This window comes from Phalangium opilio, unplaced genomic scaffold (genome assembly GCF_054372755.1).
Source record: "Phalangium opilio isolate 3A_F unplaced genomic scaffold, DU_Popi_V2 ptg000079l_1, whole genome shotgun sequence".
Lineage (NCBI taxonomy): Eukaryota > Metazoa > Arthropoda > Arachnida > Opiliones > Phalangiidae > Phalangium > Phalangium opilio.
The window spans coordinates 3,070,489-3,092,489 of record NW_028324187.1 but is presented as its reverse complement, the minus strand read 5'-3'; the positions used below and the strand labels follow the sequence as shown (position 1 = coordinate 3,092,489).

General features: G+C 38.7%; 1 protein-coding gene across 1 annotated transcript in view; it reads left to right on the top strand.

Moving 5' to 3' along the window:
• LOC149654210 (serine/threonine-protein kinase PLK2-like) overlaps window positions 1–22,001 on the top strand; it is an 84,603-nt gene that overhangs the window by 54,710 nt on the left and 7,892 nt on the right. Inside the window, exon 2 of the mRNA XM_089845635.1 lies at window positions 19,571–19,678. Coding sequence (XP_089701761.1) covers window positions 19,571–19,678 — 108 coding nt within the window. The remainder of the gene's footprint in view (window positions 1–19,570; window positions 19,679–22,001) is intronic.

Genomic DNA, 22,001 nt, shown 5'->3' with positions numbered 1-22,001 from the left:
CAAAGCAAACTTTAACGAATGAATATTTTTTTCTACATTTCTTCGAAATTCCAAACCTACGGATAAAATTTAAAGTATATTCTCAATTTATTAGTTCACCAGCCTCTAACCATAAGTTCATAAGATATGTTCCATAAGTTTGTCACTGATTACAAACTGGAGCTTGTCATGAAGTGACGTAGGCTAAACGTCATAGATTCGAGGTAAAGCGACGCCTGGTGAGGCTTAATTACTACAGACTAAATAAGAAAATGGACTGCAAAAGTGAGTGTAGTCAATTCTCGCTTGTCGTTCTCGAACTAGCTCGAGCTGTAAGTCTCTATCATTACGAAGTATACGTACTGTCATACTTATGGAACACATCTTATAAACTTATGCTCTAATATATTAGATTTAATATCAAATAATGAAATTCATGAAGGTCTTTCTGCGGTATATAAAATGGTATATTTTAAAGTGACTTTACATTAAAACAATATTGCATTTAGTTTCGCAAAAGAAAAAAGCTATCATTACGAAGTATACGTCGTACTTATGGAACACATCTTATAAACTTATGCTCTAATATATTAGATTTAATTTCAAATAATGTAATTCATGAAGGTCCCTCTGCGGTTTATAAAATGGTATATTTTAAATTGACTTTACATTAAAACAATATTGCATTAAGTTTCGCAAAAAAGAAAAAAGGTTTCCACCCTTTACTTAGCTATCGGGGAATAACTTAGCTTTGTAAGTTAAATATGTTAACTGACATTAGGGTACATTTACTAGCTCAATTAATACATTAAGTAACATTCGTATGAAATTCTAAGTGTGGGTTTTCCAAAAATAATTGCCTAAACCTTTTTTAAACTTGCATATAGGGTTAATTTTAAAACAAGGTATTCAAGTGGGATGAAAAAGTTTTAAATGAACTTAAGTTGCGTAGGTTGAAACCCATTTTTTCTGTTCTCTTCCACACGTACTTACGCATAATATTAATACCTTTTATTATCCCTCCCATGTATACCTTGAAATGTTAGTAAGTGGGAAGCTATGGCGGAGGTTTACTATGTACCAAATACCATAGAGGAAATTAGTCTCAAAAACAATTCAAAGAGGAAACAATAAGATTTTGTTTTTTTTAAATTTTAACACTTCCACCGCCTTTTGAGAGGATAGTAGCACCTCGAACCAAACTCTTTGTTTTACCATCTTTTTTAATCTTAAAATATGTTTAAAAAGCTGTATGTCAGTAGGTACTTGTATTTTATTTGTGGGTTACCAATTTTAATAACCATTTGACTTGGAACTGCAGGGACTGAGACACAGGATATGACGTAGCAGTTAAGGAATCAACTGAAATAGTTTGCAGTTAAAATTAAAATAGCTACTTTTTTATCAAAAATACATTAAACTCTATCAAACCGACAAGATATGCATATCTTTAACGTAATCTTCAAGGTTAATTTCGAATGATTTCTTTCAGTCTTAGGTTTAGATTCTAATAAAACTGTTTTTAATAATTTCATAAAACAAATTATGGAGCACCGGTAACTTAATTCAATTAAAGTAAATTAGGCATTATAAAGTATTGCTGGGATTTTCAAGTTGTATCTTTCGAATTCAGTTGATTAATGTCTTTGTAACGGAAACGGATGACGCTCAAATCTACGAGTTTACTCCCACCCACGGAGCTTATATGTTTTTTCCAGCAATCTTTATATTCCAACAACACTTTCATATTCGGGTGTTTCACCCATTACCTTACACTCTAGGTATTCATCCTAAATATATATTAAAAAAACCGAGGGGCTAATCACTCTTCGTAAACGGTGAACACTTTGTACCTTTGACAATACTGAAGGATGCGCGCAATGCATTCCTAAAAACCTCAACCCTTTGGAATGTTTACACTTAACGCGAGGATATGATAGTGATTAGCCCCTCGACCGAAACCATTGAGTGTCGGCGGCGGATATATGTACCTTATAATCCCATAGTCATGCCTCCTCCCGCGTATGTATTTTGCTAGATCATGAAGAAACTGGTTATGGAATCTATCAAGCCCAATTTGAGTTTCATTCAAACGTCCATCGTAACAACTATCTTGGAATGTTTAAAAAGAGATACTGCATTTAGTTTTTATTTTTTTTCATATAAATTGAATTTAGCGCTTAAAATAAGCCAAAATTATTTGAAATATGTCTCGAATATTTTAAAAACGAAATATAATCGATCCTTATCAAATGGGTTGGGAAGAGAGCATTATCGTCTGCTTGAAAAAGGGTTAAAATGGGGCATTGATTGGTATGTGGATGACAAAGATGTTAGATATTGCTTCAAAGTTATCAGTCCACCATATTTGGTCCGTATAGGCCTTTTCGACGCAACCCTTACTATCGGGACATACAAGGTGGTTGATACATTTCCACCCATCTCTGCGCATGCACTCTCATGATAAAAAGACTACAGCGCAGGCGCCAAAAAGCGACATGGAAGGCAAAGTTTTAGCCCCCTGTCTTTCCCTCTTAGATACATTGAAAGGGGGTTGATACATTGCCAATTTTTCTATCCGTCTCTTAGCACTCTCATGATACAAAAATACTACAGCGCAGGCGCCAAAAAGCGAGATGGAAGGCAAAGTTTTAACTCCCGTCACGTGTCTATCCCTCTTAGTTACATGGAAATGGTCTCATGCATGTGTATTCCATTTTGGTTTCGGATTTAACAAAACTTCTATGGAATACGGATTCTTATCAGTTTTAATATCCTGAAAAAATCTTTCGCGGGAGTCTATGGAAAAATACTTATCATGAAAAAAACATACAAAAAAGAGTAAAATTCAATTACAGTTATTGCCCTCGAGACTTTCCAGTACATTTTTTGTTGTTGTTATATCCAAAGATAAGCTGAGTTTTTGTTGCCTCCTGCCTATTCTCAATAATTCACAAGATTGATGTTCACTCTAGAAATACAAATACAAACATATTACCAAAACCCCCATAAGAGCTTCGGGCCTGGCCCTAGCACTTTCCCCAAAAGCCCTAGGCCTTTTCTAGTATTTTCAAGACAAAATTACACCATCTACAGCGCTTATCCTCTTTAAATCCTAATGATTCCCGTCTTTAATACATGGTATCAATTCACCATGAAAAATTGAAACCCTTATGGTTCGGTGGAAGTATACAACCGCACAATAAAATCCCTTCCAGTAGGACCAGTACTATATATGCCATAAAAAGTTTTCGTTTTATGCTTTTTCTCGAAATAAGTTGGAAGATGCTGCAATTTTACTATCCTTTATATACTTTATTTTTTGTTGAAGAAATGTTGATAAACCTGAAAAGGGTAAGGCGGATTGGTTCGTAATGTTAAGTCACGTAAGGATAAAGTAGTCCGTTCCAAATTACTCTGGAATATAAGGGGATCGACTGATCCAATTTACTCTTAAGTCCAATCGTTTAAACATTTCAATTTAGTTTTTAAGCATTGAACTGAAAGTGTTCGGAATTCCAAACCTCAATTTGCTTAAGGGACTTTCTTGGAATATTTTTTATTTCATTTGCTCAAGTTATTATAGACCATTCCGATGTAATTCTCAAGAAATATTTCACCCGCCTTTGGTAATGTCAATAATCGTTAAATCTGAGGTTATGCATGAACCTCAAATCAAAATGGCCCATAAGAATAAATTTTTTTTTTACTTTAAATTCCCGGAAGGTAAATCTATTTTTTATTTCTAAAATTTAATTATTCGAAAAGAAAATCGTTCAAACGTAAATTTGCATTGTGGTATATTTATTTTATTTGATAAAAAATTTTTATTCGCAAATAAGTGTTAATTTAGCTTCTACTTTTGAATATTCCCTCTCTCAGAGGATTTCATTTAACATTTTCTAGGAAATTGATTATAAATTGTGCTGAATAGTAAGGAATGTAACCCCCTATATTAATGGTCCTTCTTCTCCAATGTGTTCTTAACGATTTTTGCGTTTAATTTATCTTTGGATAAAGAATTCATTGGGTGGCGTACGTGTATATGTAGACTATATAGGTTTAGTAATTGTCCAATTTAGGTTACCCCAATCCGGTAGCGAATTATCTAATCTATTGTGCTCCGAAAGTGAATCGACAGACTCGCAAAACCTTTGTGTAGTCATTTAAGTGAGCATCTGAAGAGAAAGTAAAACTAGAAATAAGGCTTAACTGTTTTGGAATTGGGTTATAACCCTGAAATACTTTTCATAAGTATGGGGCGGCCATTATGGCATTGTCCATGCGAGGCAGTATCAAAGAGACTGCAGCGCCATTCGCCTTTAATATTTTTTATCCAGACCGGTACAGAATAATGATATGACCTGTGATTTTCATAAAGATGACAGTAGGCGATGGGGTTTTTTTAATCTCCTTATTATGCCACTCGAAGAGTCTCCCACGAAAAATACGCCGTTAGGAGACGTCCCATTCGTAATTGATGAGTAGCACTCTTAGCAAATATCCTTTAGACCCAAACTTACGCAGAGGTTTCAGGGTTATGATTTGTTATAGGAATGACAGTTTGAATTAGGCCTCAAACTGAAATTTGCGTTTCGGAGCATATTTTCAAATATTACGGACATGATTAATTTACCTTGTTATCGCTGAAAGTTAAGTGGTCCAAAGTCCTAAGAGTAACCGACGCACTTTCAGGAACTTATGACATAAGTACGCCATTATCATTTAGTATAGAGGATGAAAATCCACTTGAATATGTGTCGGGACAGCAACGTCCACACTAGATTTCCCTGGTGGCTCATTTTGTTTTTCAATTAATTTGGGATTTTCATATGGCAACGACAGTATAAGTTGATAGCCGTCTTTACTACCGTGTATTTAATAATTCTCGACCACTTTACTCCCAAGTTGTTTAGTCTTTGCTGCTTAGTTTTGAGTTCTTAATGTAATTGCTTTCCATGTTTGCCGCGCCGTGTCTCAAAGATATCCTGTTAGACTTTGGACCCTCATAAAAGGCAATGGGACCCTTATAAGTCTCAGGAATTAGTGTAAAGTAACATTGGAAATATACCTGTTGATCGTTTATATCGTCCATGTAGCTAAGCCGAATTAATGAATGATATTAAAGGCTATAAACTAACCTGAGTCTCTTCTTTGACTCTAATCAGCATTACACAATGAACTAATGCAGATATAAAACCCCTAATGGAGGGGGCATTTATTTATGATGGGAGTTTTGAAATTAAAAATGTTTTCCCAAGTTTTATTTTTGATTGCTCTCGTGTCTAGCCGCATCAAATAGAATTTCCTTTGAATTTTCTTAGTAAAATTAGCCGAGGCGTTTAATGTGTGAAGTACATTTAGGAATTTTGTTTTATTTATATTTAGTTTCCCGTTGGGGAAAAAACGTCAGCAATTTAGAAACGTCAATATTAATTAAAATTAACGACTTGGGGGTAATTTTCTTTCATAAAATTTGGAAAAATTCTTACCGCAAATATGAAGTGTCTCGCTATCTTTTTCAAAATTAAAATATTTCCTGAATGAATTTAATTTGGCACTTTCTCAAAACTTAATTAAAATTATAGGTCCTTATATTTTAAACTAGAGTGGATACTTTCCTTGAATATTAAGCAGCTTCCGGTAGCCATGTCACCACATACTTCAATATTTTTTATAACGATTACGTAAATTTATATTAACGCCAATATAATTTAATTTTGAAATATTTAATATAATAATATCTTTATAATTTTAAATTTATGCATAATGTTTCTGATTGAAAAGTCTGATTACGTTAATTAAAAGATTAAGACCCATTTCGTCGAACCTTAAAAGATTTAATTTGATTAAAAGTATAGGATAATCTTAAATATCATCTGTTATTCTTTCAACGCTTATAACTTTAAAAAATGAATGATGAAAAATTGTATGGTTACATATATAGAACGGATATTTCTCCATATTTTTTGTGTCAGTAAAATATCTTAGAAACTTTAAGTATCTTCAGGCGGTATCCCTTTTCGTAGCAGACAAGGTGAAATCGAAAGAAATTGCCATTCCATGGGAAAGTGCTTCAGGCCCTTTTTGTTTTACATTTTTTTTTCTTCATACATGCAAGGGGGGGGGATGAGATACTTTCTTTAGAATCTAGAAAGACTCCTTGAGCTTCCTGTCGCCCGGATCTCCTCCCCGCCTAGACATTTTTTTTCCTAACTTAACTTGACCCCTACTATTACATACATTATTATAGACACGCATGATTTATACAAACGAATATACACATAGACTGGAATTCATACAGCTAATACGAATGATTGTGAAGACGTTTTCTCAACTTATCTAGGCGGATTTTTGTGTGAAGAGAATAATAAAATATGTCTGATTAGTTTTATCTCAGGATAATGTAATCTCGCTGCATATTGCCTGAGATAGTGTTGCTACCAACGAATGAAATCACAGGTAGAAAGACATCAGAATTATATGACTCAAGCCCGTCCCATAAAATCCGCAAATATAAAGTAACATGTTAAAAATGGGACGCCATTATTCTTATTAAATGTATTTATTCCTAACAAAGGCTTTAGTCGTTTTGAAGGCATAAGCTAAGCTTTGGTCTATTATATTTCAAATACGGTTTGTGTAGAGTTGGTTTGAAGTTCTTATAAGCAGATAATGGTGGTAGTAAGCGGTCAAGAAAGTTGCAGCAACCGCAACGCCAGCGACAATTTTTTTGTTTATCACTAACATTATCCTAGCCTAGTATTTTAACCATCTCTGAAGAAAAGAAAAACTTTGCTTTTAGTGAAGTCGACATTCTTCAATCCACTATATTGTCACGTGATCGGATTACCAACTCATGTGTCATAATCAAAAATTGCTCTGTGGGAAACCTTAGGATTTCTTTTTAATATGACAGAATGTCAGGTTGCGTTATACATCAGGTTTTAGGATAAAAAATATAACTTCAAATCGAGCGTACCATAGTTGAACCCTTAAGGTTCAGTTCAGTCAGTAAAGAGAGTGCATTGCAAGGACAGAAAAATTTTTAGAGTGTAATTTAAGTTCAAAATTATAATAAAATATTTTCCTTCATATTAGCCTTATTTTAAATATTTATAATTTTATCATGCACTCTAGAGAGAGAGGCCGCTGTAAATATCCAAGAATAAGGCAAACATCTCACGCCCCCGCAAAACATCAAACATTAATTACTAAGGAATTCCTGAAATTTATTAACGCAGTTCCCTTTCACAGAAATTTATAGGAGGTCCCCCTTGCAAATTACGTTGAAACATCCGGAACCTTATCTAAACCCTCTTTTCCGATATTCCGAGCCGAGAGCTCCTTTTCATCTTGATAGCGTAAACTAATGTATACTTAAGCCTTGGACTGTTGTTAATTTGGATGGTACCAACCAAAATTACGTTTATCTAAGGTTTATACCGCTAAGCCTTGGTTTAGTTTAGTTAAAATTATACCCCTTATCCCTTTAAATTTAGCCATCCGGAATTCGATGGAAAGAATCAACGAAAGGAAATGGGCAAAATTGTACTAAAAGATTACGAACGAACGTACATCGTTGTTAGTGTTTAGCCAAGTTTTTTGGAGGCCCCATTAGGTTCTCACAATCTTTCCAAGCTAGCAACGGATCTGAGAAAATTGTATAGTTTTTTTTTCTTCTTCCCCACAGAAAGAATCTCCAGCTGGTATTTTTCGTTATAACAGCTCTAGAATTCTTTTCTGACCCAAAATTATTATTTCTCTGAAGGCTTGGCCGGCTCGCGCTATTACTTGTTGATGTAAGAGAAGCTCATATCTTGATATTTGGTAAAGAAAAAGTTCATTCTGGAATTTTACCTTCATATTTTGTTTGATTGTTCAAAAGAACGCCTAAAGTATCCATTATTTCAAATTGGAACTATCTACAATAAATATTAAAGATGATATGACATAATATAGTTAAGTGACTAGGAGTTAGGCCTATCTGTTAGCCGACAAGATAAGTAATCGGTTGGGTCAGGTGGTACTAGTCTTCCAATAGAAGTTAATAACGAAACGTCGTCTGCTTCATAGATAGGCCTAACGTGTATGGGCTCAGGAAAATGAATTGCTCGTATCTCTTTTAATATTGTAAATAGACCTATGGTTCTAATTTGAAATATTCATTGTTTTACACGCTCTTTCTAGTAAATTGTTGAAATTTCTATATTTCTGAAATAATGTTCAGCAGTTTAAAACTAACACTTTTACTTCATGTTATAAAGGTTTGGCGTGTTATAAGACAAACCGGGGCCAAGTATTTTTCTTGTCCAGCGAGTTTTCCTCCTAAACAACTAAAAAGTGAAATTTAGAACTACAGTATAAGAACCGCGACTGAAGATGAGTTGGTTGTAGCTAGCTAGTACTTTATACTGTATTTTCGGTTTTTCAACAATTTTTTTTTTATATTTTTGCTGGTGGCGAAAAACCCGCCCATTGATAGTCATCAGCTGGTGTATGGTGCTCGTAGTTAAAGGTCCATCAACGACATACTAACCTGGAATTAGGGACGGCCGTGTTTCATCGCTAACTTCAACCATGACATAATATCGGATGTAACTATCCACTTAAATTGGTTGTCCTTGACTTGAAATTTTCTTCAAGTTTTGTCTAGGAGGGTATAGTTTTATATGAATTAAAGGAAAGTTCTTGTGGCGGTGAGGCTCTCCTCTCTTCTCCGATACAAAATTACATATTCCAACATTATTTCAAGGTAATATAATGCATTGGGAATTTTTATGGTTTTCTTTTTTACGGTGCTTAGTAACTTAGGATTTGTTTCGCCCAGGTTTGACTTGATAAAATAGATTAGGGTTTTGACTATAGTAAGGGTTACGTCAGGGTTGAATAACCAATTCAAAATTACAAGCATCAAGTATTCACCAACACTAAATCGATTAGTTAAAGGGAGTATAAAGATAAATTATTCAACACACGGTGACAAGAAGAGGTAATTAGGTGATTCACAACAACTTTGGGTCTTAAAGATAACCAATGCCATTCAGATTTTGCCCTGATTTACCTGAACTGAACTGCCATCTTTACGAATTAAGCGAAATAATGTCGTGTCAAGTGTAAAGATGGAAATCTTCTCATTGAACCAGACTTTATTAGTAAATTATTAAGAAGACGTGATGTCTGTCACATTTTTTAGATGTTTATCAGTTCCGCTTTTAAGATAATATTTAAACAAACAATTGTCTCCCTAAGACCGTCATCCAAAAAATTCCATTCATTCATGGTCGGTAAATAGAAAACAGGACAAGGTTTTAATGTTTTTGTAAAAAAATGCATAACAAAACTTAGACAAAATATTAAAAAATGCTTATCGCCTTTTATTGAATAGATAATGGGTCAAACTGTGTCAAACTTAAAACATTTTCACGCATTGTTCGCTTACTTGATTCTTCTGGCACGCTGTTAAATCCCCAAATTATTTACTTATTATTTACTTAGTTTAAATGATAAATAGATCTTAACTTTACTTTAAATATCAAAACACTTAAAAATCCGGTATACTTCAAATTATGTACTTCTGTTAGCATAAGTTTTACAAGCGCCAAATATCTCTTTACATAGCGAATAATACCGTGAATTCTTAACCCTTTTTTAACAATGGGCACTCGCGAACTCTCTGCGTTGGGGTTTTTTAAAAAAAAGGAAGACATCCCGCGCTCTGAGTTCGAGAACCTTTAACCTAGGTAGCAACTATTTTGGCGCGCAAAATATTTATCTTGTAAATTTCATTCCCCCTTTGTTAGACCAAAAAGTATAAAAGGGACCTCGCGCCCCAAAATATAATCAGATTGAAACGAGCTCTTAGCCTTCTCTCTCAGCGACTCGCACTTGGTCGTAACCCGTTTTTTGGGCAGTTTTTGCGCCACGAAATACTTTAAACAAATTTCTGGCCTAATTCTGACCCTTAAAATCGACTCACCGCTAAATCGCAAGGACTTAGCCATTTTTTAGATAATAATTTTTAACCCTTTTGAAACTTTAACTTTTTTCGTATCAACCAGTTTTTTTTGCCAATAAACATAAACTTTGTTTTTTTTTCTCGTACTAAACTTCAGTCGTTTTACTTTAATTTTAAACGCGGATACTAGTTATCGAATCAGACCTACAAAACCTTTAGATATTCAGTACGCGTTGCCACATTTTTGGTGCCGAAACCCGGGATTTAATTAGTAACGCGTTTAAAAACACTTAACGAACAGTACGAGAAATGCCTCAAGACGTTATGGATGATCTCTCGCGATTAAAGGCAAAAAGAACCGGGACCAAACAGTCCGCGTCCCGCGCTAAAAACCTCATGGAAGTCGAATTGGGTAAAGCAAGTCCCGATTTCGCCGCTATCCAGGGGTACCTTAACATCTTAAAAACTAAAGAACAAACGTTAATCGAAATTAACGAAAACATGGAGCCCCTTTTCACCACCGCAGCGGAACTAGAAAAGGACCAACAGACATCGCTCGACTACATCGATGATCTCGTCATAGCCCAATGCCGCGGCAACCAAGCCGTCGATCTTCACAAACAAGCCGCGACTCTAGCGGCCGCTGTCGGCCTAGCAACGACCAGCTCATCCACCAGCTCGTCCAGGAGCGGCACTCCGACCGTTACCCATACCACGCAAGGTAACCTTAACGCGAACCCGCCCGGGACTCAACCGTCGATCGGAAGCTCAACCCCGCTTACCAACGTACCGCCCGGGACTCAACCGTCGATCGGAAGCTCGAACCCGCTTCCCAACGTACCGCCCGCGCCGAATTCCAGCTCGTTACCTCCGCCAAACGGAAACATTTCGGCCGTCCGCTTACCAAAATTAGAGATCCGTCGGTTTTCGGGAGACATTAGCACGTGGCAAAACTTCTGGGCGCGCTTCGCAACCAGCATCCACAACAACCCAAACCTGAACAAAACTGAGAAACAAAGCTATCTGGTATCCTACTTGGAAGGGCCAGCCCTAACAGCTATTGATGGATTATCACTATCCGACGCCAATTACGATGCCGCTATCGTAGAACTACACAATCGATTTGGATGCAGAGAGGACATAATCAACGAACACATGCATAACCTATTAAGCCTTCCTGCCGTCCGAAAATCAAATGACGTGGTAGGCTTAAGACGGTTACACGACGCTTGTATGACCCAAATTCGAAGCCTAGAAGACCTCCAAGTTATCGACCGTAACTTTGGACTGTTACTCTGCCCAATAATCACGCAACGTCTCCCCGAAGACATCACGCTCGCGTTCAGTCGCGAACACGCTCAACTAAACATTACCGACCTAATGAACTTTCTTCAAAAAGAAATCACAAGCCGCGAACGCGCCTCAGTCCTCGCTCGGTCTACCGGTTCAGACCCCCGCCGCACCGAATCCGACCGCCGGTATCCCGAACGGCCACCGCAGCCTCGAGATTTTCGCTACGACAACAGGAGATCGAGACCACCCAGTGGAGCCGCTGCACTCGCCGTAAACTCCGATATCCGAGCCTGTCTCTACTGCGATAAACACGAACATTCGACTACCCAGTGTAACCAGCTAACCGTAGCCGAAAAGAAGGCTATACTCATGCAAAAGAAACGCTGTTTCATTTGCCTTCGGGAACATCAAGCCCGGAATTGTAATTCCAGATACCGAATTTGCAAGTTTTGCCAGAAACGGCACCACTCTAGTATCTGCGACCGGCCCAAGGAAAACACGCCTGAAAACATAGAGACCGCCACTTCAACGGGCACCGCTCAAATGACCGCCGGAGTTTCGACGAAATCAACGGGAGCCGTATTTCTCCAAACCGCCTTGGCCGTAGCCAATAGTCCCGCCGGACAAAATACCGAGACGGTCCGATGCCTCCTCGACACCGGGAGCCACGTCACGTTTATTAAAGAGAAAATATCCCGAAAGCTCGCGTTGCCAGTCCTACTAGAAGAAAACCTCGAAACCACCAGCTTCGGAAGCACGAAACCCGAACGCAAAATAAGACGGAAGGTGCAGGTGGAGCTCAGGAGTCGCTATAACCCCGAGAAAAGGATCACCATCGAAGCCTACGAAACACCCGAAATATGCGGCTCGGTATTCGCCGTACCGGGCGCGGAACTCTCCCGCGAATTTCAAAGACGAAACCTCCCGATGGCCGACGCAACAACGGTAGAAGAAGGCAATCGCGATCCCCACGCGGTCGACGTACTAATCGGAGCCGACTACCTTTGGGCTATCGCGAGCGGAAAAAGCGAACGTTTCGGACCGACACTAACCGCAATGGAAACTATTTTTGGGTGGACGCTTCAAGGCCCACAGACCGTCGGATCACGCGATATCGGAATAAACACCGTCTCCATCATGCTAATCAACGTAAACTCGAATTTAGAGGAAGAAAGCATCTCGAAAAATCTTCGCGGATTCTGGGAGCTAGAATCGTTCGGCGTCCACGACTTGAACGAAGAAAAAGAATCGGGCAACAAAATCCTAGAAACATTCGCTAAAACCACCGAGTTCCAAGACGGTCGCTACACGGTCGCTCTACCTTTTAAACCAGGCAACTTAAACCTGGGAGACAATTACGCCGTAGCCGCAAAGAGAACCTCGAATCTACTTTTCAAACTAAGAAAAGATCCCGTCAGCTTTAACGAGTACAACACGATAATCAAGGATCAAATCTCCGCCGGAATCGTCGAAAGAGTCGACCCGAGTAAAAACGTCGGCGACGCGCTTTACTACCTGCCGCACCGAGCCGTAATCAGAGAAGCTAGCACTTCAACAAGAACTCGCGTCGTCTACGATGCATCATCTCACGCGACCGACGTCTCCAGCCTTAACGCGTGCCTAGAATCCGGACCGAAGCTAAACCCCGAACTTTTCGACATCTTACTCCGGTTCCGAGAAGGAAAAGTCGCGTACACGGCCGACATAACGAAGGCGTTCCTTCAAATTCAAATCCGCGAGGAAGACCGAGACGTCTTACGATTTCTATGGGTAGACGTCGACGATCCCTACAAGAGCCACACGCTTAGAACCTACCGGATAACACGCGTCCCTTTCGGCGCAGCATCAAGCCCCTTCCTACTGGCCGCTACCGTCCGGCTTCACGCAAAGAAATACCAGGAGATCTACCCAGAAGCTAGCAAATTACTCGACGACTCTCTCTATGTCGATGACCTAGTCGCAACCTCCACCACCAACGAAGAAGCCATTAAAAGGATATCAGAAGTAGATCAAATCATGCAAGACGCTAGCATGAAACTAACGAAATGGCAAAGCAATTCTCCGAAGGTCAGGGAACATCTAACCGATAAAAATCAAGACACAAAGTCCAAAGAGACCCAGCCATTTTCCGCGCCGCCTAAAGTCCTCGGACTCACGTGGGACAGTACAAAAGACGTCCTTTTGTTCGAAATCAAAGAATTAATGGAGTTCATTCAAAACCGGAAGAGCACCAAACGCTGGGTGCTGAAGTCCGTCGCCAAGATATTCGATCCACTCGGGTTCCTCGCGCCTTTTACGATACGGGCCAAGCTCCTCTTTCAAAAACTTTGGGAAAACGGTCAATCCTGGGACGAGTCACTACCTGAGGAACTAGCAGAAATCTTCGAAGCCTGGTGCTGCCAATTACGAGATTTAACCAAAATCTCCGTGCCCCGCTACTACTACCGGGGAGCCGTTAAGGTCGACGGCGAAGAAATCGAATTACACTGTTTCTCCGACGCAAGTCCTAAAGCCTACGCCGCCGTAGCCTACTTTCGTTACCGGAGCGAAGGAGGAAATATCTCGTCTACATTCATCACGGCAAAATCACGGGTAGCCCCGCTAAAGAAGCTCACACTTCCGCGACTCGAACTAATGGGAGCCCTATTAGCCGCTAAACTCGTCGACCATCTCAAACACCAGCTGAAACTCAAGCCGAACAAAATATTCATGTGGAGCGATTCAAAAATAACCTTAGGATGGATCAAGGGTAGCGCTGACCGATGGAAACCCTTCGTCGCCAACCGAGTAAGAGAAATTCAGACGATCTCCAATCCCATGTCTTGGCGCCATTGCAAGGGAACCGAAAATCCGGCCGACCTCCCAACTCGCGGATGTAAGATGGCCGAACTCGCGCACGATAATTTCTGGTGGCACGGCCCCAGCTGGCTCCAAGAAGAATTCAATGTCTCCCAAGACCAACCCGCGGAAATAAGCTTGGACTCCGTACAGGACGAATTAAGGAAGAGTACTCTCACCCTGACCATTGGGACTCCCAAAAAAGAATCACCGCTCAATATTCGCACCTTCAGCTCACTGAAAAACCTCTATCGCCATACAGCCTGGGTTTTCCGATTCATTAACAACAGTCGCTTCAAGAACCAAAGGCGGATGGGAGAACTTAAAGCCGAAGAAATTCAACTCGCGGAGAAATATTGGATTCGCACGACCCAAGAAGAACAGTTTCCGGAAGAAACTGGCAACCTAGCAAAACAATTGGAGATTTCTAAAACTTCGAAGGTCCTAACGCTGCACCCTCGCCTGGATGATGACGGACTCCTCCGTATAAGCGGACGACTACAAGGTAGCGGACTCTCTCCCGCGGAACAAAAACCCTATCTTCTCGCGCCGAATCACCCCTTTACGGAATTGCTCGTAAAAAACGCACACGAGAAAGTAATGCATGCCGGCGTAATCATAACCACGGTATCGCTACGAGAAAAATTCTGGATTATAAAATCGCGTAACTTCGTGAGTTCGGTCCTAAGGAACTGCAACGTATGCAAATATTTCCGAGCGCGCCCGTCCGAAGCCGTCATGGCACCGTTACCGGAGTTCCGAACAACCCCGACGCCAGTCTTCGAAAACACCGGTCTGGACTTCGCTGGTCCCCTTTACACACGGGACGGAAGTAAATGTTACGTCGCGCTATTTACGTGCGCGGTAACACGCGCCGTACACTTGGAGTTGGTTTCCGACCAGACAACGGACACGTTCCTTCTCGCTTTCCGGCGGTTCGTATCAAGACGCGGCATGGTGAGGAATATCCACTCGGACAACGCTAAAACGTTCAAGCGCGCTAAAACCGAACTTAGCGAAATTTGGAAAAACGTCGCAAGCCCAAAAGTCGCTCAATATTTCGGGGAGCATCAAATAAAATGGACCTACATTTGCGACCGAGCCGCCTGGTGGGGTGGCTACTGGGAAAGACTCGTAGGGTCCGTTAAAAACGCCCTACGAAAAACCATCGGCCGAGCCAAACTCTCTTTCGAGGAAATCGCCACCACTCTCACGGAAGCCGAAGCAGCGATCAATTCACGCCCAGTCACCTTCGTCTCCGAAGACGCAAACGAGCCATCACCATTAACCCCAAATCATTTTCTCGTTGGGGATCGGATGACCAGTTTGCCCTCCACGACGTACCCAAAAGCCTCTGAAGTACCCGCCAACAGGAAGGAGCTGACCCGCCGTCTGAAGTACCGACAGACAGTCATCGATGGATTCTGGAAACGATGGCGTTCCGAATACCTGCTTCAATTACGGTCAGCCCACAACCGTACCAGAAACCAACCGACAACTCCTCTTCAAACCGGAAACGTCGTCCTCATCGGAGAAGAGAAAATGCCGCGCCTAAGTTGGAAGCTGGGAGTTATTGACGAGACCTTCACAGGCCGCGACGGCCATATCAGATCGTGTATGGTGAGATTGGCTGATGGGACCAAGCTTCGCAGACCAATCCAACTACTTTACAACCTCGAACTTTAAATCGCGGTAATTCATTTAAACGAACTTTAAATCGTGTTAATTTTAATCGAACTCTAAACAAACTTAATCTTTTAATCAAATCGCGCATAATATTGAACCTTATAGTTCAATCGGGGGGAGGCTGTTAAATCCCCAAATTATTTACTTATTATTTACTTAGTTTAAATGATAAATAGATCTTAACTTTACTTTAAATATCAAAACACTTAAAAATCCGGTATACTTCAAATTATGTACTTCTGTTAGCATAAGTTTTACAAGCGCCAAATATCTCTTTACATAGCGAATAATACCGTGAATTCTTAACCCTTTTTTAACAATGGGCACTCGCGAACTCTCTGCGTTGGGGTTTTTTAAAAAAAAGGAAGACATCCCGCGCTCTGAGTTCGAGAACCTTTAACCTAGGTAGCAACTATTTTGGCGCGCAAAATATTTATCTTGTAAATTTCATTCCCCCTTTGTTAGACCAAAAAGTATAAAAGGGACCTCGCGCCCCAAAATATAATCAGATTGAAACGAGCTCTTAGCCTTCTCTCTCAGCGACTCGCACTTGGTCGTAACCCGTTTTTTGGGCAGTTTTTGCGCCACGAAATACTTTAAACAAATTTCTGGCCTAATTCTGACCCTTAAAATCGACTCACCGCTAAATCGCAAGGACTTAGCCATTTTTTAGATAATAATTTTTAACCCTTTTGAAACTTTAACTTTTTTCGTATCAACCAGTTTTTTTTGCCAATAAACATAAACTTTGTTTTTTTTTCTCGTACTAAACTTCAGTCGTTTTACTTTAATTTTAAACGCGGATACTAGTTATCGAATCAGACCTACAAAACCTTTAGATATTCAGTACGCGTTGCCACACACGTGGTTTTTGTCTAGAAATGAAATTGAAAATTTGATAATTAAAAAACCCTTTATCACTACAGAATTTCGCTATTATATCAATATGTAATTGACCTAAATGACTGGGCACGCGCTATATTCTCTACCATTGTTACTTGGGGTTGTCTCTGTATGACAATATTGGTCTAAAACCCTTCAGTAAAACTGAAAAGAAACCCTGACAATAGCTTACAACAGAACCAACAAACCAACCAACCTTCTGATGTCGCAAGAACTTTTGGTTGCTGAAATGAATTATTTATGACGTTTATCTTTTGTCTTTGTCCACGAACATGAAGGTCGCGACATTATTTCAACCAGTTTCTATTAGTAAAAGTTCATAAACTGATGTAAAAACACTAATATTGTAGACACTTATACCAGTGCCAGGGTTACCAGAAAACTTAAAACTAAACAAGCGAAAGCGTACTACACAACTGCTACAAATCCTTTCTACTCCTTTGTTGTCTTATAGGCGACCATACGTCAAATTTGGTCGTCTAGATTCATCCATTGTCTTAGGAATACGTCAAACCAACCCTGATTCTTTGTTTCTTGAGTACGGTAGCCCGAAACCCTCATTTGTAAGATTAATTTTGGTCCCTGCTCCCTTATTGATGCTTCGAGCTTACGTGGCTCTCTTTTGGGGTTGGGGGAAAGGAGAAGGGGTCAACTACAAAAGGTCGGTCAGTATCTTGGTCATCAATTATTACAGGAGAGTTAATTGATGTTACTAATTAGAACTGGGTTTGTCTGTTACAAATGATAAGGTGTTAAATTATATGGGAATTAGTTGTATCATTTTAATTATTATCGCGGTGCTTTTCAGGTGTACAATACCTTATTTTGTAAATAACATTGGAGTGTGAAAGTTTAATTATGCCTATATTGTTAAGGGTAATTAGGTAATATTAAATACCTGCATAGGTAAACAATACTAACTGAATTTATAAGAGTCCGTTACGAATCTCTTGAATTGGGACAATGTTTCAAATGGTCACTCAGTTAAGACTGATGACCGTAACGTTTTGTTAGCTTTTTTTTAAGGACACTTCAACCAACTTATCGTGACCGATGGCTAGTGGTTCTTTAAGTTCGTGACCTTTCCGAGTTCGGTCTCGCCATCTCTTGTATAGTTTCGGATTTGTAGATAGAGAAGTATACTTGTTCGACCGGAAAATCGAATTTTTCACGAATCTCTCTCTCTCTTCAGTGTCGGACGGTTGTAGGCTTCTGGCGGGAGATAGGGAGTTCCTATTGTATTTCTATGGAAGACAGAATGGGAGGAGGAGGTACTTCTTAGGTACTTCTTGTTGCAACTTTTCCCGCTATTTTTAATCGAATCTTGGTCTCGTGACATAAAAGAAAATAGTTCTTGTATCTCGTGAAAAGAGACCTTTAGAAAAATGCCTAGTTCTTGGAATCCCTTTGTTTTTATAACGTTCAAAGGGAAGGTGTATTTAGTGAAATTGAAACTCATCATACAATCTTGAAGAAGCTATACTCCCTTTAAAATTATTATACACAGTTTTCAGACTAGGAGGATTGATACCATTTACAACAGGAGGCCAGACTAAGAAGGCAAACAAAGTACAGTACCAAGAGCTTCGCATCCTCGTGTAGTCTGAAACCTATGTATACTTGGAATATCATATTCATGTTAAGAAACTCACTCTAAAAACTGTCGCTACTGTTTTTGTATTTAAATCCTGTTTATTTTAAAAACCTTGAACTTCTTATTTCTAAGAATCTAGAGTTCTAGACTAGGTCGGCTAGATTTCTCTACTGGTTTTCTCTCTCTGAGTGAAATTTATTAGAAAGGTGAACGTACCGAATGCGCCGCTACCGGTTGGGGCTTTAGTGATTTGAGATAGTCCGAGCTCTAACCCCCTAAAGAGAATAGGTATTGCCAGCGAGCGCCTTTGACTCGAATTAAAGTGAAAGCAATTATTTCGTCTGGGAATGTTTGGAACGGGAATGCGAATAGATGGATCTTTAATCTATAGTCTGTTCAGTGGAATAGATGTAATAGAGAAAGCGATGTAATTACCAGCTTTTATTACTCCTAAGTCTTACCTTTCACTCTATTAACTTAAAGTTACCAAATAAGATTAATGTATTCTGCAACTGAATTCCCGAGGGAAAGTTAAGTTGCTTTTCAACTGCTGTCGTTTTTCTTAATTTAAACATTTAGAATTTTTAAACTTAGGGTCGAACGGTTGCAATAAGGTTGGGTTATAAGGCTGTGATACTCTACATAAGTATGTGTCGAAAGGATATTATCTATGAGTGACGTATTTCTCGTAGAGGGGCGTCTGCTGTCGGGGGATTTGCAGGAAACAGATCCAATCTCCTACCGTTATCTCTATCCGTAACCCTACTCTGCTATGGAAGGATATGGAAATCCCAGTAGGCAATGCCTCTACTCTGCCACGATTTGAAATAGACGTTTGTAAGCAAAGATGGCGCTATATTCTCAATAATTTAACAATTCCGATACTAAAAGCCCATACTGCAGTCCCATACTTACGCGATATAGGGTTGAGGGATGACAGTTTTTCCCTTAATTTATTCTCAATTTAAAACTTATTTAAATTTATAGATATCTTTTACACTACATTTTTAAAAAAATTTGAAAGAGTTTCTCCTGGTGTAAATAAATTTCGAAAAGAGGAGGTCTTCGGAAAATTTATTATTCTACATAAATCCCGCAAATCAAAACCTATCCGGATTTTTAAAATACTCTTTTAACTCTATAACTATTTAATGTTTAAAACTTTGCAATAGCAAAGTACGTACGTAACTTTTATCGGATATTTTTCCACACGTGAAAACAGAGTTAAATATTAATTAACGTTGTTTAAACTTCTAATACCGTTATATATTTATTACGTTTTGAGTTTACTGATTGTGTTTTTGTTTACTTTTATTCAGGGTGGATTCGCACACGTTCACGAACTCACTGATTTAACGACGAATAAAGTTTATGCCGGTAAAATCATTCCCAAATCCAGAATCACCAAACCAGTGCAGAAAGAAAAGGTAAGAGTGCTTATATATATTTTTCATATCTATGCTTAAGTAATTTCCCAGTTTTTGATCCTATAATTACTGTCTTACGCTTCCTACACTTATCTCCTGTAATTCGCCTCTAAATTTCCTATACAAAGATTTCAAGGTCTGTCACTTTGAAATCTATACATAATTAAGTTTCAGAAAATTCAAAAAAAAAAAAGTGTAAAAAGTATTTTACATAATTTATTGATATTTTTTTTTCACACAAGTCAAATCTTCCTAAAACCAGACCCAAGCCATATATCTCCATACTTCAAACTATTTTCCATTGGGAACATTTGGAGATTTACTTGAAGATATATATGTACCGAAAGAAAGAAGCTTTAAATATTCAGAACAATTTTTAAACTATTTTTCATAACTCTCGCAGCAGCACCGCGACACATTTTGTTACTTGTAAAAATATAAAGTCCTCCAGAGACTGAGAAGTGCAAATTTTTCAAAGTTTCAAAATTTATGGGAAGCAATATTTCATTGAATGTGTCGAATTTCACGATCGATCATAAGGGGATTTCGCGCTATTTATTTTAAAAATACTGCAAAGGAAAAAGTTAAAAAAAAAGGAAAAAAAGAAATCCGACAGAAAAGTTTTCAATTTTCGAAGGCAACCGTCTTCTGTTTTACTTCGCTTCGTTGAATAAAATGGATGGACCATTTCATTCATCCGTTTGTGTAGGTACGTCCCCGCCCTTGGTTAGGTTGTCATTTGCCCTTAGGTTTATCCAAAATAGTCTAGAGTGTTTGGGGGCCCCATCTGAACTCACATGGCAAGAAAGGATTACTTTGAACGGTTTAAACTATGCCTAAAGCCACTTGGAACTAGGTTTTTCCTCAAAGAATTTAAACCTTTGCCTTTTTTCTCTTCAAAATTTACAAAGAAAATATATATTTCTTAGCGTTTTTTCTGTTTGTAAACCATTTTCTTGGAGTTTGGGAGTTCATACAATATAGAATCATGAAGTTAAGATAAATGATTGCCATGCAGTTTAGAAGTCGAAATGTTTTTTGTTTTCGATTTGTGTTTTTAGGTACAGTTGCTGAAGTTGTAAAGTTTAAGAGGTGTTAAGTTAGGTTTAACTTAGATTAAGTATAACCACCTTAAATTGGCTTATATTTATTTTTCCTCCAATCTGAAGTAAAAATTTGCATAATCAAATCGGAACATGTGGAGGAGGGCTTTTAAGACCTCGTTATAGACAAATATATTGCAGAAATATCGCACTGTTTTACATAAAGAAAAAAGGCAAACTTGAGATGTCCCTCGCATTACTACCGTCTTACTCTACTCAAAAAGGCTAAAGATTTGATAGAACCTTGTACAAAACGTTGAAAAAAAAATAAAATGAAGACTTCGAAGGCCGCCGGTTGTTGGAATATATACAAAATTTGAATTGCAAATGAAATAAGAAAATTGAGGTTCATTTCAACCATAGAATTCAACAATGTAATAGGTTACTTTGCCGAAAGTGCCAAAGGAGGACCACGAGATGAACTATTTTGGTTAAAAGAGTGAAAACTGCTAAGTGTCTCGACTCCAAAGCGGAAATATGTTATAAGGAATTCCGGTTGTGGGAGAACCGTCAGGTTATTTCATGCAAAACTAAACAACTTTAAGCCTTGTATTTCCTTTACAAGTTTTAGAATCTATGGCCTTGGTACGATGTAGCGGATTTTAAACTGTCTCTTCTTCGAAATTTAGTCGATTTTGACCCTCTTTGGGGTTGGGGGTCCATCCGGGACCAATTGGTAGGATACGGTCTACCGCGTCTGCATGGTAAAGAGTCCAAAAAAGGGTAGGGATCATTAAGGATAATTCCAATTAAGAAAAGGCACGCACGCTACTATAGCAACAAATTAGAAAGTTTGTCACTGACTTCAGACTTGGCCTGTATTGCAACAGATTGGATATTATGCAAATTTTGATGGGTTGAACTTTTAAAATACATTAAAGTATAACAAAATCTCCTCGCTTCACTACTCGTATAATTAGTTGGAAACTTAGTTAAAATAGCAACAAAACTATTTAACTCAATATAGGTTCCGAGGGATTTTGTAATGAGCCATCTAGTAAAAAGAAAGCAGTATGTAGACATATATGTGATATATATTTAGTAATGTCCGCGTGGCATCGGACATTAATAACTTCATTAAATATATGAATCACGAACCCCTGTGGTAATCTAGACAAAGTTCGGATATTGATCGTAAACATCTCGTCTGCGAGACCAATTTTGAAACGACATAATGCACCTTTCTCGCACGAGGTTAACCTACGGTTAAACCAACCTAA